The sequence below is a fragment of the Astatotilapia calliptera genome, chromosome 1, assembly GCF_900246225.1.
Source record: "Astatotilapia calliptera chromosome 1, fAstCal1.2, whole genome shotgun sequence".
NCBI lineage: Eukaryota > Metazoa > Chordata > Actinopteri > Cichliformes > Cichlidae > Astatotilapia > Astatotilapia calliptera.
Genome location: NC_039302.1, coordinates 9,356,902 through 9,381,222, shown reverse-complemented (window position 1 = coordinate 9,381,222; position 24,321 = coordinate 9,356,902). Strand labels below are relative to the sequence as shown.

Below are 24,321 nucleotides of genomic sequence, written 5' to 3'. Positions count from 1 at the left end.
AGATTCTTGAGGTAAAATGTAGCAGGAGCCATGACACCCCCCCCCCCCCCCCCCCCTTTTCCCTACAAAACTGGATATGATCGCCTTGTCTCGGTTTTTGTGAACATAATGAGCAGTTAAAAATGGCTTTGGAGGTGTAGCTCAGACCTGAACATCAAAGGATTAAATGAAATTCTTGTTAAGTAGGATGTCAGCAGGTCTTAAAGAAATTATTACTGGTCTGGAGGGTTTTAAAAGTCTACTTTTTGTACTGAGTACTTTTAAAGCTCTTTTTTGGGGGTTATTTTGTTTGTCTTTCACAATTCCGCACTTTCCTGCCACGTGAAGTGGAAAAAGGCTCGTGTACGCCTGTTCTTTTATTTTAATTTTCACATTTCAGTGAACCTAAACTGATGCTCTTGAATAAAAGGTCGAAACGTGCTGACACGTTGTTATAGGCTTGCTGATGTAGACGCAGATTGGAAAATCTGGTTCTGCATTATTTAAACTGACTGTAGGTTGTTGTTTATGAATCAGCAGTTTTCTTTTTATTGGTGAATAAATAAATATGGCTTTGTTAAAGTTCCCTGCTGGAAATTATAACCACTAATAGATTTCATTTTCTTAATTTTAACGGTACCTGGAGCCAAGTTTTTTTCCTGCTACAGCTGCATGCACACATTTGTGAACAGTCTGAAATTGCTAATAAAATATAACCTGAGCTTCGTCCAAGAAGATACGAAACCAAACTCAGAAGACAGTCATGACAAAATGGCCAAAGCATGTCAGGACTTGGATTTAGAGATTTGTATAATGTAGATATTTCCTGCACAAAAGTGAGGAGGAATATTTGTCCTAAAACTCTTTTAGTTCATCGATATTTTTGGGACGTCTTGATTGAACAGACCTCTTTGGGTCATGCTGCAGTTTTTTTTTCTGGTTTTATTCTGCCGAGGTTTGTTCTCAGCTTCATCCCATCTTACTACCTTGAATTTCCCTCTGCTGCTCAACACAAATGTGACTGTTTTCCATTAGAAAGATGTCTTCAGCAGCTGCCAGCAACTTGTTGAGGTCTTTTGCTTGCCCCAGTTTCCTTTAATGGCCTTTTTGCATGCTGTTAACAGTATTTGACTCAAGCAACTTTTGCTCCAAGCTGTGCTTTATTCAGAGAAAAAGCAGCCTGCGTCTTTTCCATTTTATTTGTTCCGTCCTTAACATCCGTCACTGGATGTGTGTGTCAAACACTGAACGTCGCAGGTCTGAATAATAATCCATCACCACATCCTGCTTCTTACAGAAGACACACACTTTAGCAAGCCCTTAACCTGTGCTCTGTTTTAAGACGTTACGATTCTGTTACCCATAAAGAAATGTCTATTAGGTTAATTTTATGTCGTCATGTCTTTACCTGCTGAGATATTTGACAGTGTAATAGTCTGTCGTCAAGGTCCCTTCCTGCTTTGTTCCAGCCAACGCCTAATTTGCGATATCTAGACTATCTAAACAGTCACAGATGTTTGATGACTGTTTAGTCCAGGAACATTAGCACACTTGATCTGCCTTATCTCAAATCATTTTCAAAGACCCAATAAGTTATTTACATTAATATAACCTAAAAGGGGCACAAACATCAGGTAGTATCAAATAATGTCAAATAACAAAATGTAAGTACACAAAAGTTATTTCATCGTTTACAAGATCACTTTACCTCTCTCCTAATTACATTTTCTCCTTGTTTGCAACACAGAGTATTAAAGCCACACATTACTGGCTCATGTTATACTCAGTGTAACAAGATGCTCCCAGCTGTGCACGTTAGCTCAGTATTTTAAATTGGTTATCTTGACCTACACAGTCCCACTTGTGTTATCCTTCTGTCACCAGCTAGCTTTTCACTCTGCCGTGCTCTTGCTCTCTCGCCCCTTCTTCTACCTCAATTCCCACCACATCTCACGGGTCAGGTCATTGCCGCTCATCTTAGTCGGCGGGGTTTAGCACTAGTATTTTTATTTTTTTGCTCCTCAAGCAGTTTACGCTGACAAGGTCTGCTTGTCACTGTTATTGCCGGCTATGTCACACCTCATCACAATGAGCAAGAAAAGGGATGAACAGCTTTTCAAACAGCAGTGCTGCTGCTGTCTTACATAATGGTTAAAAATTATTTCTAATAAACTATAATGTGCTGCAATGTGTCATTCTGTATATAAAAATGAATTGTTGAAACTGATGGATGGACTCTGCTATCAGTACTGTGGAAATATAGCTTGAATGAATGTCAGCCGGCTTGCAAAGGCTGCTTTTCTTTCTAAAGATTCCCATTTTTTAGGAATTAACTGCTGAAATTTTCTGCCAGGCTCTGTTAGGGTTTATGTTGAAATATATGTGCAACATCTATAGTCCCTTTCATGGAAACAGTAGTGATCCCATCCTATTAAGACAGCTAAAACAATTAAATATTATCATCTTATTGCCGTACAGGATTTTTTCACCAGGCAGTGGTCATTTAGTTCTTCGTCATTTTTGTGCTCTTGCCTACATTTCATGTGATTAAAATGCTGATATTTGTCATATCTGCAGGCCACATGGCAAAAGCTAGGGCAAACCTAGCATATCCAAATACTGTACACAGGAACGATATTGGATACGATAGCCGATACCCAAATCAGAGATTGAGATCGAATCGAATTCTGCCCTTTTCTGCAGCCAGTTGCATTACTTGGTATGTGATGGCAATACGAGATGCAAACTCAGTTGATTAGTCATTACCCTGCGGAGGAGTCTGTGACATTTAAAATGATGTACAGTCAAGACTCACTCATGTAATAAGGGATGTGCATTAAGGTTTATGGTCACATCCTGTGTACATTTGTATCTGTATGTGTGCGTCTTTGTGAGCTGAAGGTCCGTTTGGGTTTTGAAAGCTATTTGACTCTGTGACATGAATCCAGATTTCCTTCTCCTATACCTCATGTAGATAACCTTCTCTCCCCTATGTTTTTTCTAAGCCTGACATCCTCTGAAGTGGCTACGTACACAGCGCTGGAAAAGTAAAACACAGACCATATGCCGCTCTACTTAAGACATTTAACCATACAATGCTTGATAAATCTAATATTAACTGACAGGGGCTTGTCTTAAACACTTACATAAAATAACCCAGACGTAAACAAAGTAAAGGATGTGAAAAGCAATCATAATGTTCACTGGGTCATAACAGCTGGCTGTATTTCAGCATTATAAAAAGAAATAGAACAAATGCCACTGAACAGTTTATTATCTCGTAGCACTCAAGGATCCATGCAGGAAATCTGTGTTCCTGCAACTGAACCTCAAGTCAGTTGGATTCATCACAAATAGCCACCAAACAAGACTGATTTAAGAATCGTAGGTGCTGTAGCCTGCTGGAGATCTGAACTATTAGTCTGCCTGCTTTCATGCACAGGTAGTTTGTGCCCTTTATTATCTTAAACTCTCCATCACGTCTTATATTGTCAGATATATTGACTGGACTGCCTGAAGCTGCTACTTGAGTTTTTGCAGAACAAAGTAATGAGATACAGGGTTGACCTTCCTATTATGATGCATCCAAAAATGTAAAATTCAGTTGCTTTCAAGCAGGAGTACATTCCCAGTGTAACGCTCCATGAGTGAATCACATGGCTTTAAGCCTTTGTCTAAGAGTTCTCAAATAAGAGAAAAAAATGTACAAGCATTCCTATATTCATCTGACTTGAGCAATGATTTAGAAGTGCAACAGTTGAGGATCAGTGTACAGAATCATTCATTAGCTCCAGGCAGCGAATGCCTTGTGTTTCCATCTTGCATTAATTTGCTTGCTTCAAAGAACCGCTGGCTGATTGTGCTACAGTGTGTATTTGTTCTACTGGGATTCTTGGACTTTTATTCAGCATACTATACAGTACTGTGCAAAAGTATTTAGCCACCCCTCATTCCTTTGTACTTTGGTTTAAAGAAGCAAAATATATAGTATTTATATTGCATTGGTCTTGAGCAGTAGCTCTCAAGGCTTTCTGAAGGTGTTTCAGTTATTCTTTGGACATTGGCTGCTCTTTCACTTCATTTTCAGTCAGTAATTTTTTGTTTTTCCACTTAACACTGACCTATGAATCATTCAAACTTGAAATAGACATCTAACTAAAGTACGATTCACTGTTGTGTCTGCAAATAACAGGCAACTAACAACAAACCAATTTTAATTTCTGTCTTTAGGCACTGATGCAAAAACACATAATTTGTTCCCATTTCTTTTGTTGAGTCAATGAAAAAAAATAAAACAGTTTGACAGGCTTAAAATGGTATTTTTGGTCTAACAGGATGAACACTTGACATGTCTCAGCAGGGTGTCCTTTAAACAATTGGACGAACTGGACAAAAGAATTGGCGACGTAAAAACTATTAACAGCATATGAACAATATCTAAAAGTCATGTCCTTAAAAATTATGGAACAATCCAGCAAAGACCTGACACGGGACCTGAGACATGCATCTGGCTCTGGAGTTGATCCATCTATTGAAGCCTCATCAGAAATTATGAACACAGATGATCCACCATAAAATACCATCTGAAAAGATGGCATTGGTTCCCAAACAAACTGCCAATGCAGTAAAAATATACCTGATAGTGTCCCACTGTTTGTTTTTCTCTCAGTCCTGGATTGGCCTCCCCAGAGCACCGTTGAAGCGGTATCGGATCTTCTTGACAGAGGGCAGAACAAAAGGCAGCCATACAAAGAAGAGCTTTTAATGTCCTACAAGAAGCCTGGAGAACTATTCCTGAAGACTACTTAAACTTAAATACTCAAATATTAACTTTTAAGCTTGCTGGAACTGTATAAACTTTGTTTTTGTGTTATGTCCCACATGTTTCCCTTTTTCTAGCAAAATATATGAATTGAGGGAAGGTTCCAGTCTTTTGCTTAGTATTGTATGATGGAAATAATTCATTTGCACATAAGCTACATATGCAAATGAATCTCTGTAACCACATGCAGTGTTTTGGACAGTACAGAACCAAAATGCAATTGTTCCTTATTAGAGATGTAAATAATAGTCCTTTAACAGCTTTTAAAGAGCTCTTCATTCACTTTCCACTGAACATAGAGTAACTTGTGAACATATGACTCCACTGAGTACTTTGTGAACAAAGCTTATCTTCTGCTGCACAGATTAGTCACACTGATGGCTCTCCAGCAGATACAATAGAGCTCTCTTTTGTTCAGGTTTCTCACGACAAGAAAGGAAGTCAAGGGTATAATTGCCAAGATGAGAAATTCAGCTTCGACACCAGGTCACGATGGAATCTCAAGTAGTGTAATTCATTGACATATATAATCTGAAAATCGCTGGAAACTGGAGTCTTTTTTTCCCCCCGAGGACCTCAAGGTTGACAGTGTAGTTCTTCTTTAAGCCTGAAGTGCCGCCAACATTTTCTTTCATCTTTTTTAAAAGCCCTCTAAATAGTTGGAAAGCATAATATCACAGCATTACTTTTATGCTGACATTATACAATAAAGCAATTTCGCCAAAGTATTTAGTAATATTTTTCTCTCCAGTGGACCATTGATAGAAACTATGATAAAGATGTTAACTTAAATTGTTGAATGCTGATGAAAACATGCACTCTTGAGAGATGTTATTAATAATTATAATACCACTGTTAGTTATGCCTTTGCCTTTTCTTATGAGAAACAACCTTCTCATAAGGAAAAATCAGTGGTTTTCCAGTGATCGCACTGAATTCTTTCCAGTTGATTGACAAATAGTTGCATCTGATCACCAGACAGATTGCTAACACGCTGTAATCAGTGCAACTTGTCCATAAACTGTCTGTTTGCAGACAAGCTGACCTGGTATTTGCATTATTATTGCAAACTATTTTTTTTAAGCAATCCTTTCAAAGGCAGTGAGCTTGTAAGGCTATTTCCTGTCTGAAGAATTGTGCTTGCAGCACAATGTCAAGCCACCGGTTTCCCTAGATTAGATGTAGCACTAGATCCTATTGGATGTCTCGAGTAACTCGTGCTTTCAGATAAGCTTACATTAATCACTCTTGGAAAGGTCTAACTTGGTATTTCTTTGTCAGCAGGGAAAATTAAATTACTTGAACACACGTGCTGTTAGCAAACAGTAAAACACTGCTCGGATAATGATTAGTCCATCAGTTTACCTCTGCCAAAAACACAGGTTATTGTTTATTCCTTTTCTCTCCCGTGTTGCCTTTTATTTTAGAAGAAAACACAACACAGTTGAGGCTTCTCAGTTTACTCTGCCTGTAATCAGTTGGGTTTTTTATGCAGAGGACTTTCCATTCGTAGTAAGTTAATACAGCTCAGCTGCACCAGTATTGTTGCTGAGATTATAAGTTTAACTACTATTTTACTTCTGATATTCAGTTAAGTGAATTGTATTAGAGATGGTACTTCGATTAACAGTGTATGTAACACTATCCCACAGAAACGCATAATATCCCAGTAACACACAGACAGTACTTTGTTGTGTAGTAGCTCCATTGCATGTTTATCATATGATTTGTCTCCAGGTTGCTCTGTAAAAAATGCAGAACCTATTAAGTACTCTTGAGGGAATTGCTTAAAGCAAAGAAATCCATATTTACATGTTCTGTGTAACAGCCACAAGCCCGGGGACTACACATCAAAAATACACATTTCTCATTATTTATTTGCTAAACATTCAACATCTCACTTCCTGCTCTTCTTTCAGTGTGATTATAATTTTCTGTGTGCATACATTATTGAGCTCTTGCAATATGTATAGCCCATAATCACTCAGTATGGAAATCACACAACATATACCCTGAGAAAATACTGCATCTTAATTTTGTTCTACTAACCATCAGCTACACTGTTACCTTGTGATTACCGTTTTTGTTTTAAGTGTGAAATCACTGCACCATGGGATTGCAAATTACCTAACAAATGTCCATCTTTTCTCTTGAGATAGTCGTGATTTTCTCTTTTTTTCTCTCTTCTGTTTCTCCCTTGTGCTGTTCTTCTTCTTCTGTCGTCCACTGCTGGGAGACAGAAAGAGGTTAGAGCAACGGAAGTCCTTTTTTGGTTATTTATTCATGGATTTTCCATTTAATATTCATGCCTTTCTCAGGACTATCTGGGTGCAGAAGAGAATTTGCTGCCTCGGAGGCTGCAGGGGCCAAAAATCGGGTTTCAGCTCCAATGAGCCCAGCAGATGAAGGGAAAAAAAAGAGAGAGAGGGAGATAGAGAGGGAATGAGCAAGTGGCGTTTCATGTGTTCTCTAGTAAATGAGAGGCAGGCCTTGAAGGTGACAGGCTGTGTTTATTACTGATCTGTCAGCCGGTTAATGGGGAGAGTAGAAGAGAAGAGAGAGGAGGGAGCTGAGCTGCTGAGTAGAGACCAGAGCACACAGACATGGGAGCCAGAGAGAGCCCCAAGCAATAAACTTTGCCATGCTAGATCTGCTTGTCCTTACAGATTCAGTAACAACACTCCTGCATGCTAAATTAGGAACTGTAAATAACTGAATGAATAACAATGTGTTTTTGCATTGTTTTAAAATTGGGATGTTTCAGTAAATGAACACTGGCAGAAAGCTCTGCGATCAGTCGTTTCCAGACTATACTTAGTCAAGACTTTACACACAGAGGAATGTGTTAGCTGGCATCCAAGTCAATATGAAGAATGAAGCATGGCCTTCTTTTTTTACTTGTGTTGGGAAAGGATTACGCGTTTTTTCTTTGCTCGTCTAAACTCACCTGACCTCCACGTATGTTTGACATGTAGGTCTGCACTGAGTTTGGTGAGCATCTTTTGCCACCTCTTAACTTTATGAGCTTTCAGGGATTGATTGTTATGCTTGTTATGCACATTATGATATTACAAAAGCCTAACAGACTACAGTGATAGTGATGGGAGATTTTACCTAAAATCCATATTACAGTGATGTAACCGTTACATAATTCACTACAAAATGGGTTTTAATGTGTATATTTTTACATTTTTACAGTGCAATAAGAAAACAAAATTGACTTTGAGCCCAACTAAGTATTTATTTATTTACATTTTGGCTTAGTATCTTAAATAGATTTGTTTTACACCCCAGTTAACAAAGGTTATGAGGATACACTAACTGGGCACGATAAGGCAGCTACAGTAGTTGCAGATTGGCTGACTGCCTGCGTGAAAGATTTAATTTATTGAATATATCGACATGAGTAAAATTAGGTCGGTTAGAAAGTCATAATGTTGATTAATGGAGTTATTTGATTAATTGCCCAGCCCCAGTGAAAAGAGCGAGCGATTCGTCTTGGTGCTGACAGGATATTGAAAGGATGTCTTTACATTTTGAGACACGATATGTTGAATATTTTTTTACTATGTTTGTTTCCCTTCACTGAGTTGAGTAAGGGAAAAGATGCTTTGAAGTAGAAGCCAGATCTTGGTTTGGAAAATTAACTAAGAGCGTATTTAAAAAAAAAAAAAACATTTTTAAATATTGTGTAGCCCCAGCAGGACATGCTTTGCCTCGGAGCTTTGTAGCATTTGATTGCAGTTGAGCTCAGAGGTTTTATCAGCTGCCCTTCGTAATGAAACCTTCTGGCTTTATATTTTACTAAAGGGTGAAAAGGCAGTGTAAAGAAATTGCTCTTTGTTGTAACAAGAGATTTGTCTTTTCTTATCTTAACAAACATTGTTGCCTTTATCAGACGCCGTTACAAAATACATATCAGTCAGCATTTGACGTGCTACTGCTGTCTTTAGTGTCACGTCGCTGTGTGTGCAGCATCCTTTCTGTACAATTCATATGGCTGTTTTTTTTTTTTATTCATATTGCTACTGTTATTTTAATCTTTACAGTGAATGTGTGAACACACCATATGTGGCACTGGTTTGAACAGCTTGTATCCTTGTCTGTGTGATAAAGGCATTTGAATATACTGCACTGTGTCCTTCATCGAGATGCATCGAGTAGTTATAGATTATCTCTGGATCAAGTTCTGATGGTATCTGAGAGGGTGACACTTAAAAAAATTAGTTTTCTCATCAGGTACGTGGCAGGCGGGAGAGTAATACTTGTACCTTACACTCAATTCCAAATTAGAGGTTTTGTAACCAAATTATTTTAATGCTACAAATAGTCTTCACTTTTTTCCAGGCGAGAAGGGAAAAAAAACAATTATTTTTTCACATGGCTGCTTGGCTCATCACACAGTTGGTTTCAATCTTACCTGCGGCTTACAGAGAACACAGCTAATTATTTATGCACAGTCTACCCAGATCCAGGGTTTCAAGCACGCGGCTACTCATCGACTTAACAAAGCAGCAAACTCAACACACTTTCTTCTGTGTCTCCATTCGTGTGCAGCATTTATATTACTTGGTGAACACACTATACATTAATAGCACCTTTTTCTAGCTGCATTGTAAATATATAACACTCTAGTACAGATTACTTATTGTGAAATGTATAATTCAAAAGACCGGTTTAAAACATCTGGCCTTCTTCTCCATTTAAGCTCCACCTTTATGTTGTGTGCCCTCAGTTTTGTGTTTTCATTCCCACATTTCAATCGGTGTCAGCACGGTGGGGGATGGGGGGTAGAGTGCAGATAGATGTGTTTTGCGATGTAATCAATGTCCTTGATTAGTGAGCGATTACTCCTGTGTGTGTGTGTGTGTGTGTGTGTGTGTGTGTGTGTGTGTGTGTGTGTGTGTGTGTGTGTGTGTGTGTGTGTGTGTGTGTGCATGAGCAGGTATGTGCACGCACATTTGGCTCTGTGTTTGTGTTGAAGTAATTACGAGCGGTCTGCTAGTTAGCAAGACTGCAGTTGGGCTGTGGCCCTGATTTTGTTTATTTGTCAGTTAAGGAACTAAAGATCAATGGGTGGATTATTTGCACAGTTCGAATAGCTGATCGAGGTGAGAATGTTAAACTAGACATGGCCAATAAGCTGTTGGTGAGTGTTTACCTACCCAGCTATGTGTTTTTACATTTTGATGTTGCCATTTCGGTCAAAGAAAACATTTGAAGAAATGAGTTTGAACATAACAGGAACTGTAATAACGCTGTCTAAAATTAGAGCTGATCCATTTTATCTTAGCCAGTTAGTAATGTATCATAAATCATGAAGAATTAATGAGTGTATTCAGCTGTTTGCCGATGTTGACCTTGCTTCACAATAACAGCATCAACAGTGAACATTCAGCTGTGCGAGATGTGGTCAAATTAAGCTTGTTTGATTGGGGTCACTGTAAAGGGAGAGTCAAGGGAAATCAGTTTTAGTTCAATTATTTAAATATATATATATGTTTAAAACTCAACACTCCCCTTTAAGCAAGCATTTGGCTACAGTAGGAAGGAAAAACTCCCTTTTCACTTAAAGGAACCTCCAGTAGAACCAGCTCAGGGAGGGGCAGCCATCTGCTGCGACCAGCTGGGGGTGAGGGGCTGAAGACGGGATAAAAGACCCACTTTGGAAAAGAGCCAGAGATTAATAATAACTACTGATAATCTAATGATTGCAGAGTGGTGTATAAACACGTCGTAATCTCATCAATGAAGTAGCCTGAAAACATTTAAAATTCTACTTTATTAAACTTCCCTTTTTGAGGTGATGAAACTCAATATATATTTAATAACTTGAGCCATTTTTTAAAATAAGCCCCACATAAAAGTATATTTTCAGACTACTTTTTTATTAATGATCTACTTTAACATTAATATTATAGCATCCAAATGTGGTGTGTCAGGGAACTTCCTGGCATGCAGTAGAAAATTATGGATGTTAGCTAGAATATTATGCATGCTCTCTGATACTGATCTGTACTGTGCCGGTCCCATTATGCTGGCAGTTCAAATGCTGACTGTGTGTTTTATTTCCCCTTCATGTCAGAATAGCAAAGCTGTAACGCTATCAGCGAATTGGGTAGCGGGATTAACTGTCAATCTGCTAAATGAAGAAAGGAAAGATCTCTGAAGTATTGCTGATGGTTGTCAAGAGTCAGTAATCACTCCTAATAAGGCTCTATGCATGAATAATGATTCCATTTAAATAGCTGTAATTGCGTATTCACTTTAAGATGTTAGTTAGGTTACTCGTGCCTGTCTGAAGTAATGGAATTACAGGGATACTTCGTTTTTGTGTAATTAAAAAAAATCTAAGCACTTCAATTCACGTATAAGTGTAGGTCCAAGTGCACATATAGCATATAATTTACCCATTTCCTTAATTGCTTTTTCCAGTTTAGGTTGCAGGGAGGCTGGATCCTATCCCAGCTATCAAGGGTAAAAGGTGGGGTACACCCTGGACAGGTCAACAGTCTATGATAGGGCTAACACAGAGAGACAAACAGTCATTCACACCCACGCCCACAACTCCAGCCAATTTAGAGTCATCAGTTAACCTAACAGGCATGTTTTTAGACATGTTTTTAGACTGTGGGAGGAAGCTGGAGAATCAGAAGAGAACCCACCCAGACGCAGGGAGAACATGCAATCCGACTTCGACTCATGCCAAATTCTGGAGGTTTGCTATGTACGGAATTTCAGACTTATGAAATCCATTTTGTTAAAAGGTTTTTATATTGTCAAATAAATGAATGCATAAAAAACGGAATGTACTTTTTAAGAGTAAACTGTATGTGTTATTAAATGTTTATATAATAGTCTTACAGCAGCGTTAATATCCTGGGTCTCCCTGCAGCACTTTGTAGCCAGATGTTATTATATTGTTATGTTTATGTTAGGCGCCCTTGAGAGAAATATTGCGTTACCTATTAATGTAAAGACAGACTTGTGAAAAGCACAGTGGTATTAGTGTAAACACTGACACTCTGCTGCTACAGAGCTATCAACATTTCTTTCAAAGCACATCTTAACTAATGTGATCATCTGACTGCGCTTGCGAGAAAACATCAGCAGCGGTAATTCCCCTCAGAGGCGGCTGTCAGCTTTCCATCATCTGTCACTGTTTTCACTTTGCCTGTTTTCGAAAAAGCATTTGATTCTTGTAGTTTTCCTCTCGCTCTGAAAAGAAGCAGACAGATGTAATAGCCATTAGCCTCGGGGAGAGACGGCACAGATGTGTCAACAAGGCTTGACTTTTACAGTCCAAGTGAAGTCTGAGCAAACAGTGGCTGTGTAGAGGCCTGTGTGGTTGAGCAGTGATCCAGGGACACGGTTGCACGCCGTTGCCCCGGGACTCCAAACAGACCGTGACTCTAGCTCTCATTATAAGAGTGGGTCAGACCACCCCAGTACGGAAAATAAATAATGCAGGGGAAAACCTGAGTGCTGCCACCTCATGACAACATCGATACAACCTCGTCCTTCACGGAGAAGTGCTTCAGCTCTTTATATACTCCTGCTGTGAGCGGTATTTTTATACTCTCTGCATTTTGCTGCTTCTGAGAGCGTTTATTTTCTGATTATCATCACACCTAACTAATTTGTTGTGTCTATGAAACAACACTTAGAATTTCCTCACGTCCTAATTGATATTTTGAGCTTGCTTAAACTGCGTAACCCCAAAACACACAGTCTAAAATTGCATATTGCAAAGAGAAGAAGCAAATTTGTAATTTACTAGCTGGAGTAATGCAGTTGTTGCTTATTATTATTTTTTGTTAATCGATTCATTGTTTTAAGCTCTGGTATCAGCATGTGTCTGCTATTTGGCAGATCTAAATATCTGTCTTATATTATCTAAATCCGCTCATTTCATCTTCTCATTCTTTCTCATGGCCTCCAAAAATCCTTCAAAAAAGGAAAAAATATCCAATTCTCTATCTTAATTTGATCTCAATTTCCTGTAGCTGTTGCAATGCAAAGTCTAAGATGAAAGAGTTGAAATTCTAATTAAGCTGTAATGGCAGCAGCAAGTTGATATCTTTCCTCCTTCTACATTTCTCGCTAGTCAGTCCTCACCCTCCATGTATGTTTAGCTTGATCTCTTCAAATTTATTTCCTACTTTGTAACCAGAGGCAAGAGCCCTTGACTCGCTGCCCCCACAGCCGCAGCCAAGGCAGCCATTTAAGTTGTGATTAAAAATTAATGGTTGAGTGAGAGGCAGCAGAGAGGGAACAGGGGAGGGCAGAGAAAGAAAGACACAATACTTGAGCATGAGGATCGGCTTTGGAGAGGGGAACAAGCCCGAGCTGCAGCTGCTCCCTGATAGAGGGCTGCAAGGTCTTCTCACAACTCTGCTGTGTTTAACTGCTCTGCTCACACCCCACCATGAATATTGCATTACCGCACTATAGGGCTCCTTGTGTTACCCCCACTGAGTGCTGAGCAGTTGCGGCCACGGTGCAGAAGCATCCGAGTCGAGCCGGCCCCCACTGCGAGAGGGGCCTCCACATTTTGTTAGACACACCACACAAACCAGACCAGCTTTCACGCCACATAATTGGCAGACTGATTCAGAGAGAACCCTGCCTCATTACATGTCACAAGCAATTATAATAAGTGCAGAGACAGAAATATTTGCTGACATTTAAAACCATTGTTACTGTTTTCCTTTGCCGTCAGATCTTTGATGAAGCTTGGGGTTTTTTCCATTAGTATTATTTCTAGTGACTGAGCAAAGGAAAGCAGAGATTTCAGGAAACGCCAACATTCAGCAGCCGTAGTTATTGAAAATGGTTTTATCGTGAAATGTTTTAGCTCTCTGTTAAAAGAGAGCTTTCTGAGCAAGGTCAGTGAAATAAAGGGCAATCAACTGGAGCCTTGGCTAGCAATCTTGGTGCACCAATCTTTCTCTCTGGCCATTTCTTTAAAAGCTAAACAGAAATACCATGGGACCACATGGGGTCCTGACCTTGACTACACCAGATGATGAGTAGTGACACTTACATCAGGGCCTGGCCTTTTCTTCCTTCTGGCCTCGTTTTCAATACCGTTTCATTACAGCATTTCTCAGAGTGCATTACCCACTAGTACATGAGCTCACTTCAGCACAGCCAGTGTTTTTCCTGTGCAGTATAGCCTCTTTAGGATTGCAGCTCATAGTGTTTAAAATATAATATTTATATATCCACAGTAGTATACAAAAGCCTTGACCCATATATTTTACCAAGAAAATAGGAAATAGTATGTGGAAATATAATATTTAAGACAAAAACAGAGTTTGTACAATTCGAACAAGCTTCAAAGTCACTATTTAGTAGAATCTTTTTTCTTCAACACAGCTCGAACTCTTATTCAATTTTCTTGTCATTTCTTTAAGTTCTCTTCAGGATTAGTTTACCAGGCTTCTTGATTGGCATTCAAAGCTCTTCTTTTGATGTTGTCTGCCTTTTTATTCTTTTTTAATAATGTTACATTATTGGGGAGGCCAATCCATGACTAATAGTGTTCCATTGTCTACCGAGGTATACTTTTACTGCACTGGCAGGGTGTTTTCGATCATTATCATGCTGATAAATGAAGGCGTTGCCAATCAGACAATTCCAATTTGGTATTGCACTTGGATCAAAGTCTGTTAGCTTTTGTCTGCTTTCATAATTGCATCAATTTTGACAACATCCCCCACGCCACTGTCTAAAATGCAACCCAATGGCAGAGCCTCCACTGTGTTTTACAGATGGACGTAGATGCTCACTGTTGTACTTGTCTTGATCTTCACCATAAATACATAAAATGAGAGTTTGAACCAGAAATGTGACCTCTGGATTCACTACCCCAAAGGACATATTGGCATTGATTTTCATTCAAGGTCTTGTATTTTTTTTTTGGGGGGGGGGGGCATACCGGAGCTTTTTCTCCATGTTTCATTTTCACTGAGACCAACAGTAGATACAACTGAAGGGTTAGATGTATCTCTGAGGTCCTGTGTCAATTTTTTTTTTTCATTTTTTAAGGACATAACCTTTAGATACTAATCTAGTATAGGTAGCTTTTAGGCCTGCAGCTTCTTTTTCTTTTAGTGTTTTTGTTTTAGCTAATAGCGCTTTAGGAATCAACTTGGTGGTGCAACAATACTATTTTGTGTCTGTCAAACTGCATGATCTTTTTTTAGATTCAGCTAAAGAAATGGGAACAAATTTCATGTTTTTGTGACAATCTGCAAGCAACAAAGTGACTAAAGATACACCACAACAGTAGTTCTTCCTTTGAGTTAGGTGACTGTTTTATGCCTGAATTATTCGTAGGTGGGTGTTAAGTTGCTTAACAAAGACTTTCTTCTGAAAATGCTCACGTACAACAACAACATCGTTGAAGAACTATTGCTCAAGACCAGAAATGAGGGGTGGTTCAAAACTTTTAGTAGTAGTGTGATGCATGTGCGTATCTCCAAATAGATAACCAGCACTGGCTCTGGTTACCTCTGACCTTGATATTGTACTTCTGACAGTTAGAGATATCTTTACTTTTCGAGGTTCGTGTGTTTCGAGGAGTACACACAGCAAAACAGGCACTCAGTGGTAAGTAGAGAAAATAATACAACCTTAAATAACAGCGGAGACTCTCAGTCAGCGACGATGAAAAGTCCATATAAGGTAGGTGTATAACATAAAAACCAAAGTGTTCTTTTTGTTTTTGTCTGACAGCAGAGGAAGTGTCAATAAACAGGTTATAGGCTGCATTCCAACTTACCTTTTTATCTTGTTGGCGTCTTTTATTGTCGCTTTTGTTTTGTCTGCTTAATGTATTCAACTCCCACATCTATTGATTCCTTTTGTGTGTTGCTTGTACAGTTGTATTAACCCTAATAGCTGCTAGAATTTCTTTTTCAGGCATATTCATATGGCAGCTAAACATGAGCATCTTACAGGAATAACGCTTTCAAGTCTTTGAGTCTTTTCTCCCAGAGAAATAGGCTCCTGCTCTCAGGCGATGTTCTCTGGCACCGTAGCATAAAATATTGTTCTTTTCTCGATCGTAAATCAATAATGTGACTTTGAAAATGTGTTTAAATCATTATGTACTCGTGAAAGAAGTTCTAAATTGTCTGTAAATATTAGAGAACATCAGACTAAATCCTCCACTCTGTAGAAGTCGTTTGTTACGTAATCTCACTGCGAGCGCTGGTGCATCTTTCTTTTATTGTTGTGCAGAAAAGCAGTGTACAGAAAGGTGTCTAATCTCAGCAAGATTGAGGTATGGCACCAGTGAAAGTGGATGTCATCTCAGACTGTCAAGTCTAAGGTGTAATCAGATTTGTAAGATGCTCTTCCCACCTCCTCCTCGTTGTCACCCACCTTCTTGTTGCTACACTCTGTTCCTTCATTCCTTTCCACACTTCTTACATAATTTGTTAATTCTGTCCCATTTCCTCTGCTGCTGCTGCCATCGCTGTTCTTGCTCTAGGTGCTATTTGCAATGCTAATGAGGCGAGGCAGCAAGAAATGGTTTGTGGGGAAAAGAAGCTGCCTGGAAACACGGTGCAGTGGTGTTATGGCTCACTATGCCACACAGGCAATATTCTCTTGGCAATATATTATTGCATACATGTTGTCATCATGTAAATTTTTACTAGATCTCATCGCATGATATGAGAGTGGTCACCAAATCTACAACCTCTTGAGTGATCAGTTTTGTAATGAGGTGTGGAAGTGCAGTACCAACGTTTTGTTTATGCAACACAAGAAATAATGGCTCATTGAAAACTCCAGCATACATCCATAATCTAAATTATTAATAATGGGAATGATTTCTCAGTCTTAAAATTGGTTGATAGTTTATTCAGGGAGACTAAAGTATGCCCGTTTATAATGAGAAGAAATCTCTACAGTGTCCTTGGTGTCTGCTGGAATAAGTAAGGTAAAGAATCGCTCCATTGGCAAGTTTAGCAGCTTTGTATTCCCATCCATCCGTTACTGTGAATGAATGAAGTCCAGGCTCTAACCTAAATTTTACGCCTTTCTGTTCCCATCATTGTGGCGTGCCAGACGAGCAAGCAAGGAACCACTGGTTAATTTCAACCCATGTCACCACCAGGCACCTTTCAGTAGTGAGCTCCCCACTTATCTGCCTCGTGTCTGTGTGATTGAAATTACAGTCATGGCAGCAGCAAATGCAAGTAAATGGATTATTGAGCAACTGTAAGTGGCTCACTCTACTGAGCTGGCTGTGTGTGCGCTCTCTGGCCAGACATGAAAAATCTAACAATGGCAATCTGCTGCATGTTCCAGAGTACAGAGGATACTTCTTTTGTGTGTGTTTCAAATCTCACACACAGATAGATAGATAGGTAGTAGGGGTGCAACTCGTATCGATATTGAACCGTTCGATACAGTGCTTTCGGTTCAGTACGCATATGTATCGAACAATACAACATTTGTAATTTATTTTATCAACTTTTCTTCTGACGATGCTGTCTGTGTTGAGAGCTCAGTGGATCTGCGTTCGACTACTCCGCCTAGGCTGCACTGTCGAGCGCAGATCCACTGAGCGCAGCGCAAGCTAGCGAGATAGAAGCTAAGCTCGTTGCAACATGGCAAATTGAACCTCCCCCACCCTCATTCAGATCTGGACTTGGGAACTATTTTGGTCTTCATGTGACGTATGACCCTGAAGGTAAGCGCGTCATGGACAAAAGTAAAACAGTATGTCGGATGTGCCACGCAATGCTCAATTACATTGATGGGAACTACTGCGTTAGCGCAGTTTGCTCGCTAATGTGTTGACGCAGTCCAGCCCCACGCACGGGGCGATCCGTGGTAGCTCGTTAACGGAGATTTGCAGTGTTGTGGCGTTAACGTCATTTCAGATTAACGCTGACAGCACTAGTGGGAACACAACGAATATGACTGCACATTTACTCCGACATCATCCTAGTACAAAGACAAGTGGAAGCAGACAAAAAAGTTTCGGGTGTGTTCATTGTGGTGGGGCCAGGTTTCACAATGAACTCACCCGAAACTCTGGCTGATTGGGACCCACACCCAGTTTCACACCTTGGCTCAGGCGATTAGAGGATCATCAGGGGGTCTTTTTGTCCCTCTGTGGGGGGTTACTCCCACTAGGTTTATATCTGGGACTCTCCACCATTTGACCTTAGAACTGAAGAAGCTTCTCGGATGAGAGGTGAAACGTCTTCAAGCAACTTAAAGAAGTCCAGACGCTTTTCTTTGCAAGCTCCTTTGAATTCTGTGTATCGTTGCACCCCTTATAAATAAATAAATAGATAGATAGAGAAACATTGTTCTTTCTTAGGACCGTGATTGGACAGTAAAATGATGTTCCACTTGTACTCTCCCAAACCAGTACTAAAGTTACAGCTGGTTACAGAGATAAATCACTTGAAAGCCCTCAATGAATCAGTGAAGCACCACATAAGACTGTAAAAGATGCTTCTGCCAAACTGTGCTTGTGCATTTCAAATGAGCCATATTTGAGATAGGGATGCACTGATACAGCTTTTTCCACTTCTGATCTAATGCAGATACATTTACTCATACTGACTGTAGCTCTGATACGTTTTAAATGAGTAAGCTGTAGTCCTCACTGTGCCTGGACGTCATTCTTTATGTGGAAAGCAATATCAGACTTTACTTAGACATCATTTTCATGACTTTATAAGGTAAAATAAATACATCCAAGAACACAATTTTACTGAACTGGTATTTATTTATAAGATTATAAATTATGACGTGACAAAATGAATTAAAAATAAGCTAATGTATTCACTGGATTTATATCCACTAGTGTCATTTCAGCCCAGTGTGAGTTTTTAGACCATAGCTGTTATTTACAGTAACGCTAGGTTCTCCTTTTCCTCTCAGTGTGAGTGCACGCATCTCCTTTTACTCCATACTGAGCACACACAAAGCATGTGAACTCCATGATTTCATGAATAAAGAATCCCAATATAAGGGATAAATGCAGCATACCATTTCCCTGGGAACATAACTTCTTCCACAGGAGCTATACACTGTGATATATATTGTTTGCTGTTGGTGAATAACATAAACACTAACTGTCGAGGGAAAAGTCAAGGGACTAAGTATCGCATTGGAATACTATCTAATAAACTTTCAACACTTGTTTTGTTGGGCTCCATGATTATGGCCCTAATGAGTCTCACAATTATTTTAATCAGTATTGGGATCAGAATCAGATCGAGAATTATTCGTCACCATTGTTGACTTTGGTAACAAAAAGATGTTTATTGCTTTTCAATTTTGTTGCATAAATGTGTTTTTAACGTAGCGTTACTCGTACAGACTAGTCCAGGAGACTTGGAGATGCACGCCGCAGGGAACAGCTATGATTGGAGCATGCAGGCACGTGTTCGGGCACTGATTTATGAAGCGCTTGGTTTGCTTTCGCTTTGCGGTCTTTTGGTGGAGCACGCATTTTTAACATCACTCGATCACGTTCGTTTTACTGTGGAAAGCCGAAATTGTGATCAAGATTTCAATCGATTCATTGTGCAGCCCTGCTTTATTGCACCCAGATGCTGCGTGTGTGTGTTTTACATCAGTGTGGTGTTTAGTTTATCTGTTAGACTTGTTCATGTCAGTTTAAATGTTAAAAACTGTCAACAATCTCACTTTTGGCAAAGCCAGTATATCATTTTTGTTGATCTGACCAAATTGTCTTATCTCATTTTTTTGTTCTTTCTTTGATTGTTGTGTAGGGCTTAAAAACAAAAGTGTAATGAACTGGATGTTTGTACTGGGTACGCTAGAACGAGAGAGGAAAGGAGGGAGATAGTGGCAGTGAGGGTACGATGGTACATTTACATTATTGTAGCAGCGAGTGGATTATGGTCTGCGGATTGCGCTTGAAAGGAGGATTAATCTTACCCCTTTTTCTGAAGAATAACAGAGTAAAAAGACTATTGATTTTGCTTGTATTTGATTATATTTGCCTTCAAGCCTCCTTGGACTCGCACAGCTTGATCGATGTCAGTTTTGTTTCTGTATGCGTCGTGCACGACTCCTGTGGTGTGTCTGTGGAGTAATGTGAGTTTCTCTTCTATGCTGTTAGTTTGTCATTAAACCTACGATGGTGGTTTTTCTCTTCATTTATTCAGTCAAAATTAGAGTCAGCAAACTGTTGCTTATACACATCCAGCAGTTATCAAAGCACTTTGCCATTCATGTGGAAATGCTCCGGTCTCCCAGGGGTACTCTGTTTTTGAAATGGCTGTCTCCACTATGTTCCCTAGCTTGTCACTTAATCTGCTGGCCTGTCATTTGATGGATAATATAGAGTATACAGTGGGTTTTAAATCTTTTTTTCTAACACCTAGGACTGGAAATTATGAATAAACTGAAACTAAAGTCACTAGACAGCGTAATAGGCAGCTGAATCTACTGGAACTGATGGGCCATAAGTACAGGTGACCCATTTCAAATGGTTTTCACATTTTCATCGGACACCTTTTCAATAAAAACATTCAATAAAATATCAAGCTTAGTCACTTGAAATTGTGGCTACATTTAATATGAAGATCTAACACTGTGATATAATATATTAGAGAAAAAGTATAACAGATTCCCTTTGAGCATTTGGAGCCCTAATAGTAGGCATTTATCATTTAATGTGTCTTCTTTTTTCTTTTTTTGTGATATTGATGTGTATGTGTATCATGCTAGTTGAAAAATTGCTGCTTGCAATGGTGTAAAAAAATGAGTAGAAAGGAAATAAAAGATGGAATATGTGAACGTGTTCTAGTCTTCAGAAAGATCTTTCTAACATAATGAATGTCAGGGTCCTGGGTCTCCTGACCCAGCGTTTTAGTTCTTTGTGATTTTTGTATTATTGTACTTGGTGTGAGTTTCTAGTTTCGATCCCTTGCCCTTCATGTTTCTCTGTGTCCCCTCTGTTCTGTGTAAGTCTGTGTCTGCATGTTTGAGTTCCCCTCTGTGTCTCTCGGTTCTTAGAGTCCTCTGCCTTATGGTTTATGTCTCTGTGTTTCCTAGTTGCTGTCTCCACTGTGTCAAGTTCGCGTCTCTGTGTGATCCTTCCTGTTTTACTTTGTAGGTCCGTGTCTTATGTGAATGTGTCCTGCTTTGCTTGTCTCGTCAGTTCTAATTTCCCCCAGCTGTGCTCTCCTTCTATGTCTCATTCTCCTCGTTACTTCCCAGTGTATTTAGTCCCTGTGTTTCTCTGAGTCAGTGTTGCGTCGTACCCTCAACAAGCTGTGTGTGTTTTGCCTCCGTGTTACCAGTGTTTTGTTTCCAGCTCTAGCTCCAGTTCAGTATTTCTGCTTCAGTGTTTTAGTCCACCAGCGTTTTTGTTGTCCTTTGGTGAGTTTAGTTTAGTAAGAGGTTTTCCCAGCAATAAAGCTGCGCTTTAAGTTGAACTTCTGTGTCTGAGTCCTGCATTTTGGATCCACCACTCCTGCTTGCCTGCCTGCCACACAGCCAACCATGACAGAACGACGCAACCATCAAATGGATCCGGCGGACTCACGGTCTCAGTATCTCGCGCAGTTGTGGAATTACTGCCGGGAGGTAATCCACGCTGAGGACACCCCCAAGAGACTCCTTCAGGTGGTCTTTTTCGACAACTTTTTGTCTTCCACCCTCTGCACAGCTGGTTTTTTGGACATTAACGGATTAAAACAATTAATAACAGCTCTGAGAGCCAGGATTTGCTTCGAACTGTTTGGCATGGGCGGTCCAGGCAAGGTAGAGTCAGCTACCCTCCTGGAAGCCCTCGCTGCCTGGTATTCTCAGCATCAGCATCTGTTCCCATCAAGCTTTATCACTAAATCATTCCATCCTCCCTTAAGAGAGGGACTGCATCCTCGTTGCCTTCACCCCAGTACACCAGTGTCACCTGTGTCTCCAGCAGCTCAGCTCCCAGTGTCGCCTGCTCAGCAGCCACTCTCGGCTCAGGCTCCTGTGTCGCCTCTGTGTCAGCCAGTGGCCTCCATGACTGCTGGCTTAGTGATGACTTCTGCTGGAGGGTCCGAGGGACCGCTCCGGCCTTCGTCTCTAGTCTCCGCTGGAGGGTCCGAGGGACCGCTCCGGCCTTCGTCTCATGTCTCCGCTGGAGGGTCCGAGGGACCACTCCAGCCCTTGCTTCATGCCACGTCAGCTGGAGGGCCCGAGGAGCCCGTCCAGCCTCATGCCACGTCAGCTGGAGGGCCCGAGGATCCCGTCCAGCCTCATGCCACGTCAGCTGGAGGGCCCGAGGATCCCGTCCAGCCTCATGCCACGTCAGTTGGAGGGCCCGAGGAGCCCGTCCAGCCTCCTGCTGCAGCTTCATCATCCTCGTCTGGTCCAGCTTCATCATCCTCGTCTGGTCCAGCTTCATCCGAGTCTTCGTCCTCGTCTGGTCCAGCCTCATCAGAGCCTTCAGCCTCGCCAGGCCCAGCCTCATCAGAGCCTTCAGCCTCGCCAGGCCCAGCCTCCGTGTCTTCATCCACGCCTGGTCCAGCTTCTGCCTGTGCCCCGCCTGGTCCTGCCCCGTCTGGTCCTGCCCCGTCTGGTCCTGTGTCCACCGGGCCTCAGCCAGTACGCTTGACACTGGAGCGCCGCCGCTGCCTTCCGCGCGGCCGGCCCCCTGAACTGCTCCGTCGTCTCCTTCGTCGCCGCCGCTGCCTTCCGCGCGGTCGGCCCCCTGAACTGCTCCGTCGTCTCCTTCGTCGCCGCCGTTGGCTTCCGCACGGCCGGCCCCCTGACCTGTTTGGACTCCTGTGCTGTCGGCCCCCTGGCCGGCCCCCTGAACTCTTCTGTTTTGGCCTCCTGTGCTGTCGGCCCCCTGGCCGGCCCCCTGAACTCTTCTGTTTTGGACTCCTGTGCTGTCGGCCCCCTGGCCGGCCCCCTGAATTGTTCTTTTTTTTTTTGGGCTCGTGTTTTGTTTTGGGGCTTTCTTGTGCTTTAGTGTTTTTGTTTCGTGTGCTCTCCTTCTGTGTCTCATTCTCCTCGTTACTTCCCAGTGTATTTAGTCCCTGTGTTTCTCTGAGTCAGTGTTGCGTCGTACCCTCAACAAGCTGTGTGTGTTTTGCCTCTGTGTTACCAGTGTTTTGTTTCCAGCTCTAGCTCCAGTTCAGTATTTCTGCTTCAGTGTTTTAGTCCACCAGCGTTTTTGTTGTCCTTTGGTGAGTTTAGTTTAGTAAGAGGTTTTCCCAGCAATAAAGCTGCGCTTTAACTTGAACTTCTGTGTCTGAGTCCTGCATTTTGGATCCACCACTCCTGCTTGCCTGCCTGCCACACAGCCAACCATGACAATGAAAGAGCCAGCAAATACATGACTAAGCTTTTATTAACCTCTAAATAATCTTCCATGCTTCCATATTGGGTGATTTAATCAAATGTCAGTCCAGAAATGAAAAATATTTCATTTATTGTGCTGTGGGACCAAGAACACCTAAACACGTGGATGGTTAAGGGGAGTTTGTGGTTTAGAAAACTCCAATAAAATGTATATTGCTTGATGATAGCGGAGGCAAATATGGAAAGATGTATGATTTGAGATTTGAGTCAGCTTCTAGTAGAAACAGTGGCAGTGAGGTCTCTTAAGCTTACAGGAGTAGGGAAGGAAGTGACTTTTTTTCTCTCGCTTCAACTGGCTCTGCAGCTTTTCACTGTATGAGCTTTTAAGTCTTTATCGCTCTCTTTCTCTCTCTGCCTCTTCACACTTCGCCTGAGAGCACCTGAGCTTTTAGGAAAGGACACATATATATATACACTCTCACAGACACACAAAAGACATACACACCAACTCCAGCTGAGCTCCCCTGCTTATAGTGGTGTTACGACTGCATCTTCCTCCTTCAGCTGTGGAAATAGCCTGATTACTGATGGCTGGGAATGGATTTGACCCAACACCGTCAGGTTGGCTACTGAAAAATATCAGTCAATATAATGTTGTTAAACTACATCTTTATGTCTTGTCTTTCCTTCTATATATATATGGACACATTTGGAGTAGTTTTTCCAGTTCTAAGCAGTGATGCCAAGCTTAGTTAGCAAGTTGCATCCATACACTTTTTTGATACACTGCACAGATAATCCCTAAACAAATAAAAAAATTAGAATTTTACTCACTAAAGATAGACCACAGATCTTCTTTTTTAAATTGCTGTTGGTGCTGTTAAGAACAAAACAAGCCTTATTACTTTATAGAAAATGTAATTAAAAATGCTCCAAAAGAAAACAACACTGCAAACATTGAACATGGTAGAGAGGAGGGGTACCAACGCCTATAGCTAACTACCAGCCTTTTCGAAACATTAGTCAACTAAAGCTGCCGCACACCTGAAACCGATAACTTTGACCTTTTAGTACAACTGAAATTAGTAATTTATCTAAAAAAGAAACATGGAGCCAGTCTGGAGTGGCTATTTCAGGAACTGGTGTGTTTTGTGTTTTTAACCCTGATGGTTGGTGTTTTCCTTTCATGGTGATGTGCACCAACTGCC

The 24,321-nt window shown here is 40.8% G+C and overlaps 1 protein-coding gene across 3 annotated transcripts in view; it reads left to right on the top strand.

Moving 5' to 3' along the window:
• trip4 (thyroid hormone receptor interactor 4) overlaps positions 1-24,321 on the top strand; it is an 86,382-nt gene that overhangs the window by 34,333 nt on the left and 27,728 nt on the right. The window contains exon 13 of one of the 3 annotated variants that reach the window (XM_026162665.1): positions 4,649-4,825. The exons of the other annotated variants lie outside the window; for them this stretch is intronic. Within the exon in view, the coding sequence (XP_026018450.1) occupies positions 4,649-4,788 (140 nt within the window). The 3' untranslated portion in view covers positions 4,789-4,825. Of the gene's footprint in view, positions 1-4,648; positions 4,826-24,321 lie in introns of those variants that run through there. 3 annotated transcript variants of the gene reach the window in all.